This window comes from Gopherus flavomarginatus, chromosome 7, assembly GCF_025201925.1.
Source record: "Gopherus flavomarginatus isolate rGopFla2 chromosome 7, rGopFla2.mat.asm, whole genome shotgun sequence".
Classification (NCBI taxonomy): Eukaryota; Metazoa; Chordata; order Testudines; family Testudinidae; genus Gopherus; species Gopherus flavomarginatus.
The window spans coordinates 86977658-86995813 of record NC_066623.1 but is presented as its reverse complement, the minus strand read 5'-3'; the positions used below and the strand labels follow the sequence as shown (position 1 = coordinate 86995813).

Genomic DNA, 18156 nt, shown 5'->3' with positions numbered 1-18156 from the left:
GATTTTATTAATAACCTGAGATATTGCAAGACAGCGAGAGAGGCGATACACATTGAGCTATATATGGAAAATGTAATTTTTCTTGCATTATTTCTTGCATATTTGCAAGAACAAGTATATACAGAGGGCCAACCTATGCCCCCTAAGTCTGTACACACAGGAGATCCTCTGTGCACAGATCTCACCCCTCCCAATCAGACAGGTGTGTCAGTTGCCTGTGCTGCACCATCCTCCAGGACTTGTGAAGGACTCTCCCCAGGACTGGAATCTGCCTAGAGGAGAGAGAGCAGGGACTGGGCAGTTAGTAGGTGGTGTATGTTGGGTGAGGACTAAGCCTTGAAAATATAATACATTTCTGTGGAGTCCTCCATAGTGGGGAAATGACCTTGAAGAGGGATACTAGGGGAAGCATGGCTAGGGGTTCTCTTGCTCATGTGGATCCAGTGGAACTGTGCTGATTGGCAGAGAGAGTAGGATGATCTGGAGATACAGTTGGCATAAAGGGCACAGGGGCTCCACAAGGACAGCATCCCAGAGGGATCTATAGAGTATGGGGCAGAACCATGGCTCATTCTATTGGAATGGGAAACCCCCACCTGAATAACAATATGAGAGAAACCCAATAAGGGACTTTTTCCTCTCATGGGCAAACTGGCCCCCACCCCCACAGATATGGTTCAGTACAGTTCAGTTAAAGTACATAGGTAAAACTTCACAGAAAATCAAGTCCCCATTCCAAAAGGCTTGCAGTCTAAATATAAATAGATGTTAGCGTGCATTTAGTGAAACAAAAGCAAAACCAGTTTGCACTGAATATTTTGGTTAAATGTTCAAGAGCTGTGACCCTTATGTCAATTCACATTTTAATGACAACTACAGGGTGCAATACAGGGACAGTGCATTTTAAAATATTATAGACAGATTAAAGAGAGGCCCATAAAGATAGTCGCATAGAGACATCTCTGAAAAGAAACAGATAACACTGGTCTACAATATTTGAGAAGTCGTCTGCTTCAGAGATAAAATGTGCTATTTATTATGTATTTTGATGTACTGAATTCAAATATGACAATTAAAACAACTGATTGGCTACTGTTTCAAAGATATTTAAGTTTTTACATTTTATGTCTATGTATATTGTGTAGATAGTAGAGTTTTAATCATAAATTGTAAACCTAGGTCTTTTCATGTGTTTATGGTTGCTTTACATGATAATATTTCACCTGTCCTGTTTATGTAACACTTTAAAAATAAGCAAAAGGGTTATAGAAATAAAATTTATTATGAAACAAAAGGCAAAAAACTATTATGTACATAGTTTAGTCCTATTCAGTGTCTACTTGGCGCTTCTTGGCTTGTCTCTTGTATTCATTAAATGGAGCATCGCTTATCACTGTCCAGCAATAGTCTGCAAGCTGTGGCAAACTCAGGACAATTAGCTACCAGGAGAGGGGTGGTAATTAGTCCCAGGGGGGTTAAAAGGCCTCTCTCTAGCCACTGAGGGGAGATAGCCACGGAGAAACAAGGCTCAGCTGGAACAGGGGTTACCAGGGAACTAATTAGCTTCAGCTGGCCCCAATTGCTGGGGACCTTTTTAAACCCTCCCTGGCAGGGAAGCAGGGGGAGGAGAGAAGTAGAGTAGCTGTCAGTGAGTAGGACTCCTAAACTCTTCCTGCAAGGCAGATTGCACTCTCCCCAGAAGGAGAGAAAAATTGAGCAAGGGACTGACTGAGAAGGGATCGGCCAGACCCTATGTGACTGGGAAAGGCTTTTGCTTTGCCCAAGCCTGTGGCTCCAAGGCGGCAAGGGACTGAGCCACCAGAGGAGAAGCAGGTACTTTGCCACAAAACATTGATGGGCTCCATTTGCCCTGATAGCCTGCCAGGAGATTCCACTGCTGTAGTCTGGAGCCCAACAGCTCTGCCTTACTCTTGGGTAGTTCCAAATCCCTGACAAGGTCATTCAGTTCACCTTGTGTTATGAGGGGTGGTTCAGAGGAGGAGGATGGGAGAAAATGTGGGTACTGTGACATTGATGGTTCAGGACCGGAAGTTTCATCCTCTTCCTCTTCCTCGTCTGACTCAAGTGAGAATGATTCTGGTGCATCAGAAACCGGCAGTCCTTCTCTGTGGGGTACTGGGCGTATAGCTGATGGAATGTTTGGATAATGCACAGTCCACTTTTTTTTTTTCTTTGACACACCTTTTCCAACTGGAGGCACCATGCAGAAGTAACAATTGCTGGTATGATCTGTTGGCTCTCTCCAAATCATTGGCACTGCAAAAGGCATAGATTTCCTTTTCCTGTTCAACTACTGGTGAAGATTTGTTGCACAAGTGTTGCAGCATGTGTGTGGGGCCCACCTTTTGTCCTGATCTCCAATTTTGCAGCCAAAATAAAGGTGATAGGCTTTCTTAACCATAGTGGTTATACTGCGCTTTTGTGATGCAAAAGTCACTTCACCACAAACATAGCGGAAGTCATCTGCACTGTTCACACAAGTATGAGGCATCTCTGCTCACTTTGGCTAAACAGAAATGTGTCCCTTTGCAAAATCAAACACTGACAAATAAGAAAGCACAACACTATGATTTCTACAGCTGATATAGGGCAATTTGTTCAGCAGAGTGATGTCAGCTTCGTTATGATTGCATCATCCATGACTTCTAGGAATAACATGATGCAATTCATATCATGTATGATGCAATACCAGCTTCAGATTGCATCATTCACTGTTTTGCCTAAAAAGCAAGTACTGTCCAAACCCAGTCATAGATTTATTCATAGATCCAGTCAAAGATGTATTTTAGTCATTTCTGGTTTAAATTGAGATCCCTTCCCTTTATAACTCACTTATCCTCCGCCATTCCCAAGTCAAGGGTCATATATACTGACCCAATAGCATATCTTGAAAACTAGAGCCAATCAACAATTTTAAGCATCATTTTCATTCTCAGTGACCCAAAATTAGTAAAGTTGGACTACATTTATTTCAGAATCATTTTGGCTGTAGAGCAGTGTAATCAAATTAAACAGAGGAACACGGATCTAATTTATGGTGAAATAAAGCTGGTTAGCACTGAGAAATTGGACATGCCAGCATACACTTGGTAAATCAGTGTTCATTTATTCAGAGTTTAAGCACATACATATATCCTAATGAGAAGCAAAGCATACCTTTGTCACAGATACCGGTGATAGACATGTCTGGCCACCAGCAGTAAAGTTGCAGAAAACCTCAATGGCATCAGAAGGACATCCAATATTTGGGTCAATCCAGTATTTTCCTATCAATTTATAATCCCAGATAGAAAGATGAAAAAAGACATAACTGCTGTTAAACAATCTTCTGAATAAAATTTCCATAATTTTTGGCAAATGTTAGAAGTATTATTACTGCAGCTTAACTTCCTATGGCATCACTAAAGAACATAACAGACTAGCCTCCTTGGAGTTACTCTGTGTTTATGCCCAATGTAGGTAATCTGAATGTGGCACATAAAAATTTGATGTTCAGCCAAAGCAAAGCAAATAAATAAAAATCCGCAAAGCCTTCACATTACTGTCATATTATCAATAACTATTCCATATGGTTTACCTTTTCTATGGCTTTTGTACCAGTTGGGAATTTTCAACTCTATCCTTTGTTTCCAATACTAAATACTGAGTGTGAACATGTTGCATTCCCACTATGCTCCCGACAAAATCTATGCATGCTATAGGTGGTCAGATGTACTCCTCTTCCTGGGATTTGGCTTTATCAAATACACGAACATCACCCTAAGTTTTCATCATAAGCCTGGCTAGTTCCTCCATGTCCCTGCCCTCAGTTCCCTCTGACTGGCAGCTCTTACATCTTGGTGGAGTTACTAAGCAGTACTTGCCGCCATCATGAATTGGTACAAGTTATTCCACAGCTTTATGCAGGCTCTAACAGGGTGATCAGCAGAAGAGCCCAGCATTTGTATGCTGGATCATAGCTCCTGCCACCTTGTCATCATCGCAGCACAGCTAATCTATATTTGATGTACAGCATGACTGATCTGTATTTGTGACCAGTTTCTGTTTAATCCCCTTTCTCTTGATTGTTTGAGTTTATTTCAATGTGTTTTCTATCTAGAGCAGTGGTTCCCAAACTTGGTCCGCTGCTTGTGCCCCGCACCGCTTCCAGCAAGCTCCCATTGGCCTGGAGCAGCGAACCACAGCCACTGGGAGTCGCGATCAGCCAAACCTGCAGACACGGCAGCTAAACAAACTGACCTGGCTCGCCAGGGGCTTTCCCTGCACAAGTAGTGGAACAAGTTTGGGAACCACTGATCTAGAGGGATACAACAGGGGTTTTGGATACACGGCAGACATTGTAACTCAGAGGTCGGCAACCTTTCAGAAGCGGTGTGCCGAGTCTTCATATATTCACTTTAATTTAAGGTTTTGCACGCCGGCAATACATTTTAATGTTCTTTAGAAGGTCTCTCTCTATAAGTCTATATATTATATAACTAAACTATTGTTGTATTGTAAAATAAACAAGGTTTTCAAAATGTTTAAGAAGCTTCATTTAAAATTAAATTAAAATGTTGATCTTACGCCGCTGGCCCGCTCAGCCTGCTGCTGGTCTGGGGTTCTGACCCTGGCTGGCAAGGGTCTGGCAGCCAGAACCCCAGACCAGCAGTGGGCTCTGCGGGGCTGGCGGCTGGGACCCCAGACCAGCAGTGGGCTGAGAGGCTCAGCCCGCTGCCACTCAGGGGTTCCATCCGCCAGCTCCTGCCAGCCAGGATCCTGGCTGCTGGACCCACTCAGCCTGATGCCAGTCTGGGGTCCCGGCCCTGCCCACATACAGTGGGTACCTACCTTCTCCCTGGTTCTGGCCCATTCTCTTCCTCTCTCTGCACTGAGCTGAGGGTGGGAGTGCACTGAGCAGAGGGCTGGGGATAAAGGAGCCAGGAGCTAGAATGAGGGAGGGGGCTCAGGTTTGGGTGTGGGGCACGTACCTGGGCAGCTCCCATTTGGTGCGAGGGGTGCAGGTGGGAATGTGGTGGTGGTGGTGGTGCAGGAACTCCCGTTTGGTGCTCAGGATGGGGGTGGGAATGTGGGAGGTGCAAGAGTCAGGATGTGGGGGGTGCAAGAGTCAGGACAGAGGGCTGGGGGCATGTGAAGGGGGTGCAGGTGTCAGGGCAAGGGGTGCGGAGGCTGGGTATGTGTGGGGGTGCCAGAGCCAGCACTGGGGTCATGTGGGGGGTGAAGGAATCAAGCAGATGGCTGGGTGTTTATGAGGGGGCTAAAGGGCACGGGCCTGGGGTGTGCGCGGGGCACAGGGCTCAGGGCACAGGCCTGGGATGTGTGCGGGGCTGCAGAGCTCAGGGCAGAGGGCTGGGGAGTGTGTGAGGGGGGGTCAGGGCAGGGGCTGGAGGGGATATGCCTCTATTCCACCCCTCCTTCCCCAAGGCCCTGCCTCAGCTTCTTCTCTGCCTCCGTCAGGAGCAGCGAGCATGCTGACTCTGCTCCTTCCTGACCCCCTCCCTCGCAAGGGCCATCAGCTGATCAGCCGGCAGGGACGGAGGGACGGAGAGACGGAGGAGAGGCGAGAACCAAGCACACTACTGGAAGAGACAGGGGAGCCAGCAGGACCAAGCTTCTGCCCCTTGCCCCCTGCCCCTGCAGGGGGTGGGGGAGTGGAGGGTGGAGAAGAGCAGACCAGGCCGGGCAGGGAAGGATTTTTTATGGCATGCTGCTGCTTGCCGGGATTCCAGCAGGCAGCAGCGTGCCATTAAAAATTGGCTCGTGTGCCATCTTTGGCACACGTGCCAAAGGTTGCAGACCCCTGTTGTAACCAATCTCAAAGTAAAATACAGTTTGAAAAATGTACTGAAAGGCCTGTGCCAACAGAGAAAAGAAAAAAATTAAGCTTTGGAATTATAAGAAAGATATGTTAAGTTTTACATCTATCTTAACAGATACACACTTAGACCTGGTACACTCTTATCCACTCTAGATTCTAGAGCACATTTCCTTGATGGAACTAATGTTCATTCTATAACTAATACTGACTATTCAGCAGCTAGGAGATGTAAATTAGACTCAACGCTAATCCTCTTCTCCACATACAGTAGCTAGAGATTTGTTTCAAAATTAATTCTGAGAAGAAATCCTTTTTCTATAGTTAGTGTAATAGATACTCATCAATTTCTGTGAACAGGAAATTAGTACAAGTACCAGATCATAAAATAGCAAATTGTTTGTTTGCATGTATGGGCTGTAGTGCACAAAATGCTTTTATTATCCATATCTTCCTTTCACTTTTGCTGCTAAGATCACAGGTGACCCTCTCTACAATATGTGGGTGTAATGTGCTTAAAGATGTTGGTTAGTGTTTTCTTTCATACTTGGGATAGAATATTAAGGCCAATTATTCATTTTTTATCCTGGTGCAACTCCCACTAAAGTCAGTGAGAGAAGAAACAGCGTACGTGACAAGTCTAAAATAAAGCAGAATTTAGTTCCATGTTTCCTAAGCCACAGTTAAAGATAGGCTAGACTGTGCCCCAGAATTGACAAATGGAGGATCCTTTGTGCAAATCTCCCCATGTCTGCAGGAGAGGGCATGGGGAACGGGTGGCTTCTAGTCAGGGCCGAGCACATCCTTTCTTTACCAGTGTTTTGGAGATTAAGTAGACAAGATAATATAACCTAGGGCTATATTACCTTTTGTGTGGAGCCCCTTCTGTAACAGCAACCCCTCTTTCAAAGGGCGGTCCTGGGACCTCTAGTAATGCAGTTCCACTGGGAGTGCACTAGCAAGAACTGAGAAGGCAAGACGAGATGACACTTGGGTTCTAGAGCCTGAGAGAATAGCTCTGGCTTCACGTGGATCCTGGAGGACCCATGGAGTTTGGAGTAAGACCCACGGAGGGCATGGTGAGGGGGCAAACCCTGATGATGGAACAGCTTTGTTAAGAAAACCTCATTGAATTTTCCTCCCCCTTAGCTTCTTGCAGCTTTTACTGCATGAGGGATGGTCCTATTCCATGCTTTTACCATGCTACTATGACACAGGCAATGAGAGTTTAATCCTCAACTGTTTGGGATTTGGCTACTTAACTCCCTTAGGCTCCTTGGAAGAGTCTTGTTTTACATGAGTTTTCTAAACATGTTTAAATCATTACAGTATGTGAAAGCCACTGCATACGTTTGTACTGAAAATGAATACAATACTTTTGCTCCATACAGGCAAACCCTATCACCACAGGGGAGTACAGCTCCATTGCAGGGTAAGGGGTGGAGGGCTAGGTGCCTGCTGTGTGCACACCCTGCACCTTGATGCACAGGGCAGTGTCAGAAGTGGGGCAGGGGCTGATGATTCACCAGTTGTTTCCCCTTCCCTCATGTGCAAAGGGGTGTAGGAGCTATTGTCTGCAGTGATCTCAGAGTTGCTCCATTGCTGTTCCACAATTTGCAGAAGGGAGATACTTTCCTTCTTGACCTCTGCAGCTATCCACAGTGCACAGCCTGGTTACTCAGGGCCAGGACTTGGCCCACAGAAAATAAAGAGTCTACATGCAGGAAGAAAATTCTTTCATGATTGTTATTAGCCAATCAGGTATGAGTCAGTAAGTTGCCTGACAAAGACTGACTCTGGACAATTTTACCCGGTTAGATGCCATATACATGCTGTTTAGCTCATCAGAGGGCACAACAATAATTCCTCATAACACTTACATAAGGTTGCATTTGAAAATAAGTACTTTGCCCCCATTACCTCTAAATTCATTTCCTTTGTGCATATTTGTTTTTATTTTAACAATTGTTACCTGTAAGAAATTCATGATACTAATGGAAAGATTTGAAGATATTTATAATGAACACACTCAGATGGTGAAGTATGTGAAATACTTCTACTGACCGCACATTTCAATGACCATTCAAGATTTATTGATTAATGGTTGCCTCAAATATAGTAGTTGTCAATATATCTGATTATACACATTTTTTTCCTATAAAAATATAGACCTTTATCCACACAAAGTTCGTTGCAGGATGAGGTATTTGAGAAATTATTTCTATAACAAAGCTAGATTTAAAAGATGTGAAAATGTTACTAAATATTAGAAAGACTAGATTTCAGATTTTCAGCATGTTTTTTATTTACTCTATATCTGCAGTACTTTAGTGTTAAAAATAAAAATATAATTATACATATCTATACAATATGGCCAGCTTTCACCATGTTTGAATATAGTACATTCCAAAGCACTGTTGAATAGCCTGTTATTTACTCTGTTCTTATGCTATGTAATGACTGGGCTCAATCCTTTCCCCTTTGAAGTCACAATTAGCTTCAATGGGAGCAGGATCAAATCCATATTGTCTGGAAACTGTGTAATTACAGAACTCAGATTCTGCACATTGAGTCAGATGATGCCATTGGCTCAGATTCTGCAAATACTTGCATACATGAGTAACTTTATACATGTGAGTAGTTCAGTGGGACTACTTTATGTGTATGAAGTTGTTAAAACATCTAAGAGCTTCCAGGAGCGGGCACTTCAGTCAGTCATGTCAATATGCCCAGTTTCGTCAAGCTGCAGTTTGAGGGTGTTGGTATGAGCAGTGAACACTGAATATGCTAACATCAGAAGACATATTTTACATATACAATACATTCACATCAACTTAGTGCAAAATACATATAGATATGTGCGAGTTTGAGCAATGATGGCCATGAGAATTTCTGTAGAAGTAGAAGCAATCTTGAATATGGTGTTAGGCACCAGTGACCTGGTGTTAGAGCAAATATTTTAAATACCTAAGTACCAAAACATTTATTTTTGAATAATAAATCTATAACTTACTGTAAAAAGGTGCATATGGAAACATTGTGATAGGTGCTGCAGAAATACTATGGTAGCTAGATTAAGGCAGGGCTTTTCAAGGGGGCATAAAAGTACTAAATGCTCAACTTTCAATGAGTTTCAATCGGTACTGGGAGCCAAACTCTCTTAGTTGAAATTTCCAATCTAAATGGTGTCTGTAGCAAGGCTTTAAAATTACACTGTTTTTGTTGAGTTTTTGAGAAATACATCACACCGAGTCACCTCAGTCAGATCACTTTTCATGAGGTTCTTTGATATGAGGGGCACACAAGATACATAACATCTCAGGGTATGTCTACACTGGAGATGGAAGGTGTGATTTGCAGCTGAGCAGAATACCCACACTAGCTCCGATTGAGCTAACGTGCTAAAAATAAAAGTGGAGTCGCGGAGGCATGAGCAGTGGGAGGCGTTACCTGCCCAAGTATGTACTTAGGATTGTACTCAGGTGGTTTGCCCATCCCATCACTTGTGCCACTGCACAAGTACTTTTAGAGCACTAGTTCAATTAAAGGTAGCATGGGTATTTCTACTTGAACTGTAAATGACACCTTCCAGTTTCAGTGTACGCAAACTCATAATGTAAAATGAAAAAGGTAAATGTAGAAGTCTGGGTGTGGGCAGTAAGAAGTCTCTAAGCCTGATTTTTATCAGTGTACATCAATTGACTTCAGCTGAGTTACCCCTGGTTTACACGAGCATGATAAGACTATCATATCCTCTGTACTGAAAAAGTGCAGGTTTGAGATTGTTTTAAAGTTCCTGCTACTCACAAGAAATTCAGCACTGAGTATTGGTAGGTTGGAATAGCCTAGAAGTAGTAGCAATTACTTTTTCACCATCCACAGAGAGCAAAGGCTGCTTTGGGCATAAAGTGACAGGCAAGTCCATTATGGATAGGTGTGTGGTACTCAGTAGTAATATGGACTTAAAAAGTTAAAATTAATATAGTTATTAAAATGCCACCCATTACAGTTTTGCTCTAGAAATTAAAAGTTGGAAACAAGATATTCTAAATCTTGATGATATGTACAATTTGATGAAAGTAGACACTTACCATCTGATACTTTACGTTCACAGTTAAGCAAATCCCTGCAGATGCGTGCTGGGTTATCCCGAGTGCCGAGGGGGTTCTTGATACTGTGCAGTAAATTGCTAAGATAGTGTAGCGTTTTGAATATCTCTGCACTGTGATCTAGTAAAGTTACTTCAGTATTCTGGTAGCTCTGCCGTTAGCAATAATGTTATCACAAAAAAGCCATAGCAGCAGTGCATGCAGTTAAATCAAATGCCCATTGGAGACCACATGCAGAAATGAAAGGTGTTTATGATGCATGCAGCCGACCACGTATGCGATAACAGAAATGATTTATTCATATTAAAAATAATTAGTACAATTTATTAAAATTATTGGAGCAAAGGAGTTACAGTCAGGTTAAAAATCATGCAAAAACATTGTTATAATACATGAAAATGGAAATTTGAACGCCCAAAAAAGAAAAAAAAAAAGAAAAGAAAAGAAAGGAATTAGTTCATTTTATAAGCGATACCACACTGTCAGATTTTGAACAACAGAGTTAATAGTCTTAGGTCCCAATTCTAAAGGCACATACAAATGTGCTTAACTTTACACATGTGAGTAAGTTCATTGCATGTGTGTAGTCTCATTGACTGCAATGACTCTACTCACATGCATGAAGTTAAGTGTGTGTAAGTGATTGATGGATCAAGGCCTTAATGACATTCTCATTTGTAGGCATATAGCTGAATGTATACACTTCACATTGTATAATGGATTGATACTTTCCATCCTCTTTAATCATATTTAAACATTGGAAATACTGTGGTTTTTAAAACTTGACTTAAATTGCATCCTATGTATCCAATTTTGTTTAATCATATTATACATTGGTTAGTTTTTCCTCACAAAACAGTTTCTAATTTCTCTCTGTTTTCAATAAAGCCTTTGTGAAGAAGCCATGTTTTGGCCTTAAAAAACCCAACTCTTTATAAATGTTCTAATGTATGTGCCAATGTAAATATAGCAAGATATATTACCTCCATCTGTAGTGCACCATTTGATTCAATCAAGGCTTGAATAGCAGCATTGATGTCCATTGGTTTCTGTGTAAACCAAAACCATGGAAGATCAGCAGTAAAATCAACAGAGAATAAAATTAAGGTTGTAAGTTCTTCAAGTATGCTGCAAAAATATACCAGTTATATCTGATGAAGAATTTGAAAGTCTTTTGATTAAAACATATTGCACATAAATGTGTATGTATCAAAAAGGACAAAAAAGCCCGCCTTCTCCAAAACCTCTGAGGTCTCCTCATTGTTTAGTTGAATGCTCCACACCCATTACATTACATACTATGTGAATTTCTACTTTTAAAAGGAAAAAGCAAACAGCAGAATGAAATGGAATACTCTTATTTTAAAGAATTGTAATTTTAAAAAATAAATTACTTTAGTTTCTTTTATCAGTTATTTTCCTGGGAGAAAAATAAAACAAACAAACAAAACAAAAAATCCCCCCCAAAATCTCAAAGCAAAACTATTGGCTCCAAACTTGTCTGCCATCCATCTAATCTAATACATCGACAGTTACAAATACTATTTATATCTGGAGAAAAAGGTGATTTTTACTCTCCCAACATGATACACAAAGAACAATTCAGTCTCTAGTCATGCACATACAACATGGGTCAGATTCTCTGGTCCCTTTGCACTACTCTAGTGGTGAAAAGTGCTATACCTTGCCAGCTGAGAATTCCTTTAATGCGAGGGAGTCCTTGGCTGGCATACAACTAGTTCAGCTGCCTACCATACCTCAGGCCACCCTAGTCCCCACTGTAGGGGGGATGCCAGAGCGGGAGGGGGTGTAGCATCTGTCATGCCATGGCCTGACTCAGGAGGGTGGCCCAGGAAGGGGGCTGCCCAATAGAGCAGAAATAATAGAAAAGGACTAGAACAGTAAATCCATCCTCCCAGTAAGTGCTGGATAATAACCCCCTAGAAAAAGATGGATACATTTTATGTAAACTGCAACGGCACCTGGTGAATGACATACCATGTAGCATCCTATTTTCTTTCAGAATTTGTATATGCTGAATTCCTATAAGTAAGCTTTCAAACTGGAGTGAAGTTTATGAAGGTCAAGCATGTGAGCATGGGCATGTGATTTGCCCTTTTGGGACTCTGCAAGATGGTAGCACTACTAGACGGAAGATGTTGGATAGGAGGTTTAGCATAGCAACTGTATCTGAGCTTAGATATTATAGTGATGAGTGCTAAAGAAAAACATTTGAATTTCACTTAAGATGATGGAGGAAGCAATACCCTATGAAGAGGGTCTCAACATTTTCACTTTCAACAATGAGGGAATGTCTTGTAGTTAGCACAATTATGAAACTTACTCTTGGACCAGGTGCCCCAGGTGGACCCTAGAAAACAAGAGAAAGCAGTTATTAGGTATTGCAGGCTTCTTTAAATCATATGTGCAAGGAGAACCTAGATAAAAATACCTCTTTATACACTTACTGGTGGACCTGGATGACCCCGTGGTCCCTGAGGGCCCTAGGAGAAAGGAAGATAAAATGAATTAGGGTTAAAAAAAATCCTTCTACTTTTGACTTTTTTTTTTAAATCAGAAAATGCCATAATGAAGTGTAGGCAGCTGTAATCTGCACAAAGATTTCTTGGCAGAGCTGTAGACCATTTGTTTCCATTTCTGAATGTACGGCATTGTGCGTTTTTAAAAAGTGAGTGTTGTTCTTGTGAAAAGTGCCAGGCTGATAGTGCTGGATACCAAAACAACCCTCTGTTTATCTGATCACACTTGATATTCAGAGTATATTTATAAATAGTGTGCAAAAGGTTAATAAATGTTTAATAGATTTTATAAGCATGTCACACATGAGTAGTATGTGTTATGGATAGCTATTATCACATCAGCACAAAGTGTTATAGATGGTTATAAAGAATCTCTTAATTTACTGGACTCTAATAATTGATCAACCATTTAGTAAAATATATATGAATAATGTATTAGCCCGTAATAAACTATTTATAAAAGTACACTTAATACAAAGTATGACATTTGATCCAGGACGTGGAACACTCACATAACGGGCCCTTACATTGCAGGCTTCTCTCCTTCTAATCTAAGCAGCATGTCACCACCATCCCCGGCCCCAGAAGAACTTCATTTAAGGGTGCAATTAAGCAGCAGGAACGGAGGGGGAACCAATTACAGTCAGCAGGGGCCTTGCAGGGAATAATGTGTACAACACACACAAAAGGTTAACGTAAGTGAAAAAGGAAAGAGAAAAGTTGACACCTCAGGTGTAGACCTCACAAAAATCACATCCCTAATCAACACTGTTATACCAACAAAAGTTTCTAGTGTAGATCTGGCCAAAACTCTCATCTTAGTAGTAAACCATTTCATCTGTTCCTTTCAGTTCTCTAACTAACACACCAACAATTAGTATGTCATCCAAGAGACTTCAAAAGAAACATCTGCATAAGCAACACTGTACAGAACCACTGTGAGCATGATCCTGCATCTCAAACTGCCAACCAAGTCAATGGGAGTTTAGAGCATGCAGGGTTGTGTCCCATGCTAGTCCACACACATTTAAATGAAAGGATGCCAGATTAGATCATATAAAGAGACTAATTTGGGTAATTGAGACTTTTCAGATCTATCAATCTCTAGAAGCACGTTGGTCACATTCTTTAGCCCATGTGATGTAAAATTCATGGGACAGAACACATGGTAGCTATGTGAGAGTGCATTTGATTTTCAATGAGAGCTGTTACGATGACCTTGATTCAGTCTCCATAGCCCAAATCTGTATATTGTGAGTGCTGCTGTTCTATAAACAGCTGTCTAGTAATTATGCAGGGGAGTTAAAACTGAGGACATTTCTTTATGTTTAGGTTCAGCCTTTGCTGTTTTTTAATGTGAAGGCTTTAAGGGCTAAGTCAGTTCGGATATTTTATTTTGTCAGCTTTTCAACCACCACCTACTGTTACTGGGTCCTACTTACCTGGTTTCACACTGTGTACGCATATTCAAGACTATAAGCCACCACCTCCATCCCACAGATCAACATCTACTGTAATTTTACAGAGGCACCATTGATTAGTGGTTAATGTAGGGGAACAGTAATATAACCTAAAACTTCTGATTCCTAACTCTGCCACTAACTCTGTGTGACTTTGGCAAGTCACGTAATGTCACTCAGTCTCCCTTATTCCATCTACGGCTAATACTACTTACCGACCTTTAAAAGTGCTTTGGGATCTTATGCTTAAATAGGCACAAAGTATTATTATTGTTGTTATAAAATTGATGAGATTTGACGTTAGCAAAATCTTCCGTATGACTACTTTGGGTCAGATTCTCAGCTGGTGTAAATCAAGTGAGTTCAACAATGCTATGCCAGTTTATGCCAGCTGAAAATTTTGCATTTAATTAACCAGATCAGTAGCAGGTTTGTCGTCAATCTGTTTCAAGGATCCTTCAAACCAATGGGTGTATATTACTGTATTCTTTGATCATGCTCAACAAAGTGCATCAGATATTCATATTGGTAGAAAAAGAAAGGGAAAGGGTGAAAGGAAACTAAAAGAATAATTTCCACAAAGTAAGGAGATAATTATGTATTTTGGTTCAGGACTGGGTTACACAATGGCCAAGTTACAGCAAGATGTGAAGGCTTCAATGATCTATACTGCCCCTATGTAAACACTTATTTCTAGTGAATAGATGTCTTTGTTCTGTGTACAGTGATTCAAAACTTTCATTGGATTTCTCGTAATAGCTGAAGGATTCTATATTTTTGGTATATGCGCCACAACTGTATGTCTGTGGAACTATTTTAAGACACTTGAGATTTATAGAGAGGGATTTTATTGATAGTTGTATTGTTCTGATGAATTTAAACTGTTCTATAAAGAAGTGATGTGACTTAATCTGCCTTGATCCACTATTTCCTTGCTAATCAAATCCCATATGAAAAGGTAAATTGGCAGCCAACTGCTACCTGGGGCAACCCCCCTTGGGCATATTACATTTCTTAAATGCTTTAAAACTTCAAGGATCTACATCAATTGCTTTTACAAGCCTTTTAAACATAACAAAATTGCAAACAGTATGTTGGAAATTCTGTAGAAACATTATAAATGCTCCTTTCTGCCACAGAGCTGCAGTAGAAGGTTAAATTGTACATTTTATGGATTAAGTTAATTGCAGAATATTCCCCTGGAATGTTCAGGATTAGCTTTATGAATCTACTTAAACGCTAATGTGATCAAAGGATAAGTAAAGGAGTGAGAAAAGTACAATTCCAGTTCCTTAATACCAAAAACAAAGAATAAAATGAATTATTTTTAGTGTATCCTTTAATCCTTTCAAGCCCTTAATTTGACTGCTAGCACAAAAGGTCAAAGGCCTGAACTCCATCCTTTTCTTTTTGATACCTAAAAATTCTGATCCTACAAACATTTATGCATGTGCTTAACTTTAAACATGAGCAATCACTGACAATAGCACTACCTACATGCTTACGGTTAAGCATGTACAGAAGTGTTTGCAGGATCAGGACCGTAAACACAGTTGGCCTGATTTTAGAGGTGCTGAGCACTCATAACTCCTATTTGACCTAAAGAGAGTTGTGACTGCTCAGCCTCTATGAAAATCAGGACATATAGTTTTGATCATCAACTCACTTCCACCACCTTTATGCCAGTGTAACAATGCTGACTGAAATGGAATTCTTCCTGGGTTACACTGGTGTAAGTGAGAAGAATCACCCTTTACAGGTTTTTATGTCCCATTTTATTGAAGACAATATAGAATCAGAGAATACCAGGGTTGGAAGGGACCTCAAGAGGTCATCTAGTCCAACCCCCTGCTCAAAGCAGGACTGATCCCCACAGATTTTTGCCCCAGGAAGGGCTAATAATGTGATCCTTGGATGCACAAATGGGAATCTCGAGTAGAAGTAGAGAGATTGTATATGTCCTCAGTGTTTGGCCCGATGAGACTGCTGCTGTGTCTGGTTCTACTGTGTCCGGTTCTGGTGCCAACAATTCAGGAAAGATGTTCATGCCTTATAGTGATAGACTCAAGGAGTTTAATGTATTTAGCTTAACAAAGAGATGGTCACAGGGTGACTTGATTACAGTCTATTAGTACTTACATGGAGAAAAATATTTACTAATGGGCTCTTCAGTTTAGCAGATGAAGGTATATATAACAAAATCCAATGGCTGGTAGTTGAAGCTAGACAAATTCAGACTGGAAATAAATTGTAAATTTTTAAGTAAATTAAGAAAGTAAATAAGGAAGTATTATTTACTCCTTCCCATAACAGAAGAACTAGGAGTCACCAAATGAAATAGGCAGCAGGTTTAAAACAAACAAAGTGAAGTATTTCTTCACACAATGTAGTCAGCCTGTGGAACTCTTTGCCAGAGGATGTTGTCAAGGCCAAGACTATAACACGGTTCAAAAAAGAATTAGATACATTCATGGAGGATAGGTCCATCAATGGCTATCAGCCAGGATGGGCACAGATGGTGTCCCTAGCCTCTGTTTGCTAGAAGCTGGGAATGGGTGACAAGGGATGGATCACTTGATGATTACCTGTTCTGTTCATTCTCTCTGGGGCACCTGGCATTGCCCACTGTCGGAAGACAGGATATTGAGTTAGATGGACCTTTGGTCTGACCCAGTATGGCCGTTCTTATGTTCTTATGTTAATTAACCATTGGAACAATTTACCAAGGGTTGTGATGGATTCTCCATCACTGACAATTTTAAAATCAAGATTGAATGTTTTTTAAAAAGACAAGTTCTAGTTCCAAAGGAATTATTTTGGGAAAGTTCTATGGTCTGTGTTATCCAGGAGTCACACTAGATGATCACAACAGTCCCTTTTCTAGCCTCAGAATCTATGACTCTATGACAGGCATAAATCATCAGCTGAAGAAAATAATGCAGAATATTCGCTATCTTCTCATTCAGCACAGGCAGTGCTGCTGACTGAAATTATGAATATTCTGAGGGGTGTTTTTGACCTTTAAGCAAATGTTTGGTGGGAAAATGAAACTCAGTTGTGAATATTTGCAAAGGGTAAGAATCTCTTCATTTGAAAAGAAAATGTTTGCTGCAAATACAAGAGTAGGGTTCAGTCCAACAAAGTGTATCTGCAACTTCAAGCCAGGCTCCCTATTTAGATACAAAGATGGACTGCTGTTGAAGGCTAAAAAGCAAAACATTATGAGCCAAATCCTCAGCTGTTGTAGATGGATATAGTTCTATTGAAGTCAATGGAGCTTCACTGGCTTACATTAGCTGAAGACCTGGCCCAGCATATGAAACCAGTTTCTGAGTTAGCTGGGGAAAGGACAGAAGAGTTAGGGCAGTTCTACACTTACAACACTGCAGCTGTGCCGCTCCAGTGCTTCAGCGAAGATGCTGCAGACACGGACAGGAGGACTCCCTAAGAGGCAGTAGCTGTGTTGATGGGAGAAGATCTCCCATGGACATAGCACTGTCTACACCAGGAGTTAGGAGAAAATCCCTGAGTGAAGTAGTTATACTGACATAAATGTCTAGTGTAGACCAAACCTGAAGCTTTGTTGCTTTATCTTCAATATTCCCTTTGGTAGATCTGTTTTCCTGACACTCTCTTCTCACCCCCATTAACCATGGTCAAATCTCATGAATAAAACCTTCAGGATGAAATTCACTCAATGCAGAGGATTCAGAAGCTCCTTAATGTGGGTCTTCAAATGCATGGGAACCCTTGTGCAGGCCTCTGCCCTGGAGTGAACTTCATTCTCTAAGGACAACGCTATTTATATTAGATCATGAACAATCTGTCTGCAACCCTAAAAGCAATTTTGGTTGGCATTTTATAGATGTATAGGTAATTCAGAGGCATAAATTAGAGAAAATATTATATTGTAAAAAGTACCATGCTGAGTTGTACAAGGATGGTAATAACTTCAGTGACCTATGCTTAGACCAGGGTTGGGCAAACTATGACCCAGGGGCCACATCTGGCTCTCCAGACATTTTAATCCGGCCCTTGAGCTCCAGCCAGGAAGCATGCGGCATCTGGAAGCAGTGGCATATCACCCTCCAGCTCCTATGCGTAGGGGCAGCCAGCTTAGCTTCAGTAGCAGCGGAATTAGGCCAACACTGAGCACTTTGGAAAATCCCACCCTAAAGAAATATGGGCCCAGATCCAGACTGCACTGCTGT

General features: G+C 41.1%; 2 protein-coding genes across 3 annotated transcripts in view; one reads left to right on the top strand and one right to left on the bottom strand.

Moving 5' to 3' along the window:
* COL24A1 (collagen type XXIV alpha 1 chain) overlaps positions 1-18156 on the bottom strand; it is a 249765-nt gene that overhangs the window by 2489 nt on the left and 229120 nt on the right. The window contains exons 54-58 of one of the 2 annotated variants that reach the window (XM_050962090.1): positions 12414-12449; positions 12290-12316; positions 10929-10994; positions 9928-10096; positions 3178-3287 (exon numbers count right to left, since the gene is read on the bottom strand). In XM_050962090.1, coding sequence (XP_050818047.1) covers positions 3178-3287; positions 9928-10096; positions 10929-10994; positions 12290-12316; positions 12414-12449 — 408 coding nt within the window. Of the gene's footprint in view, positions 1-3177; positions 3288-9923; positions 10097-10928; positions 10995-12289; positions 12317-12413; positions 12450-18156 lie in introns of those variants that run through there. The other variant, XM_050962091.1, reaches the window with a different exon arrangement.
* LOC127055317 (uncharacterized) overlaps positions 1-18156 on the top strand; it is a 210018-nt gene that overhangs the window by 99522 nt on the left and 92340 nt on the right. The gene's annotated exons all lie outside the window — the stretch shown is intronic.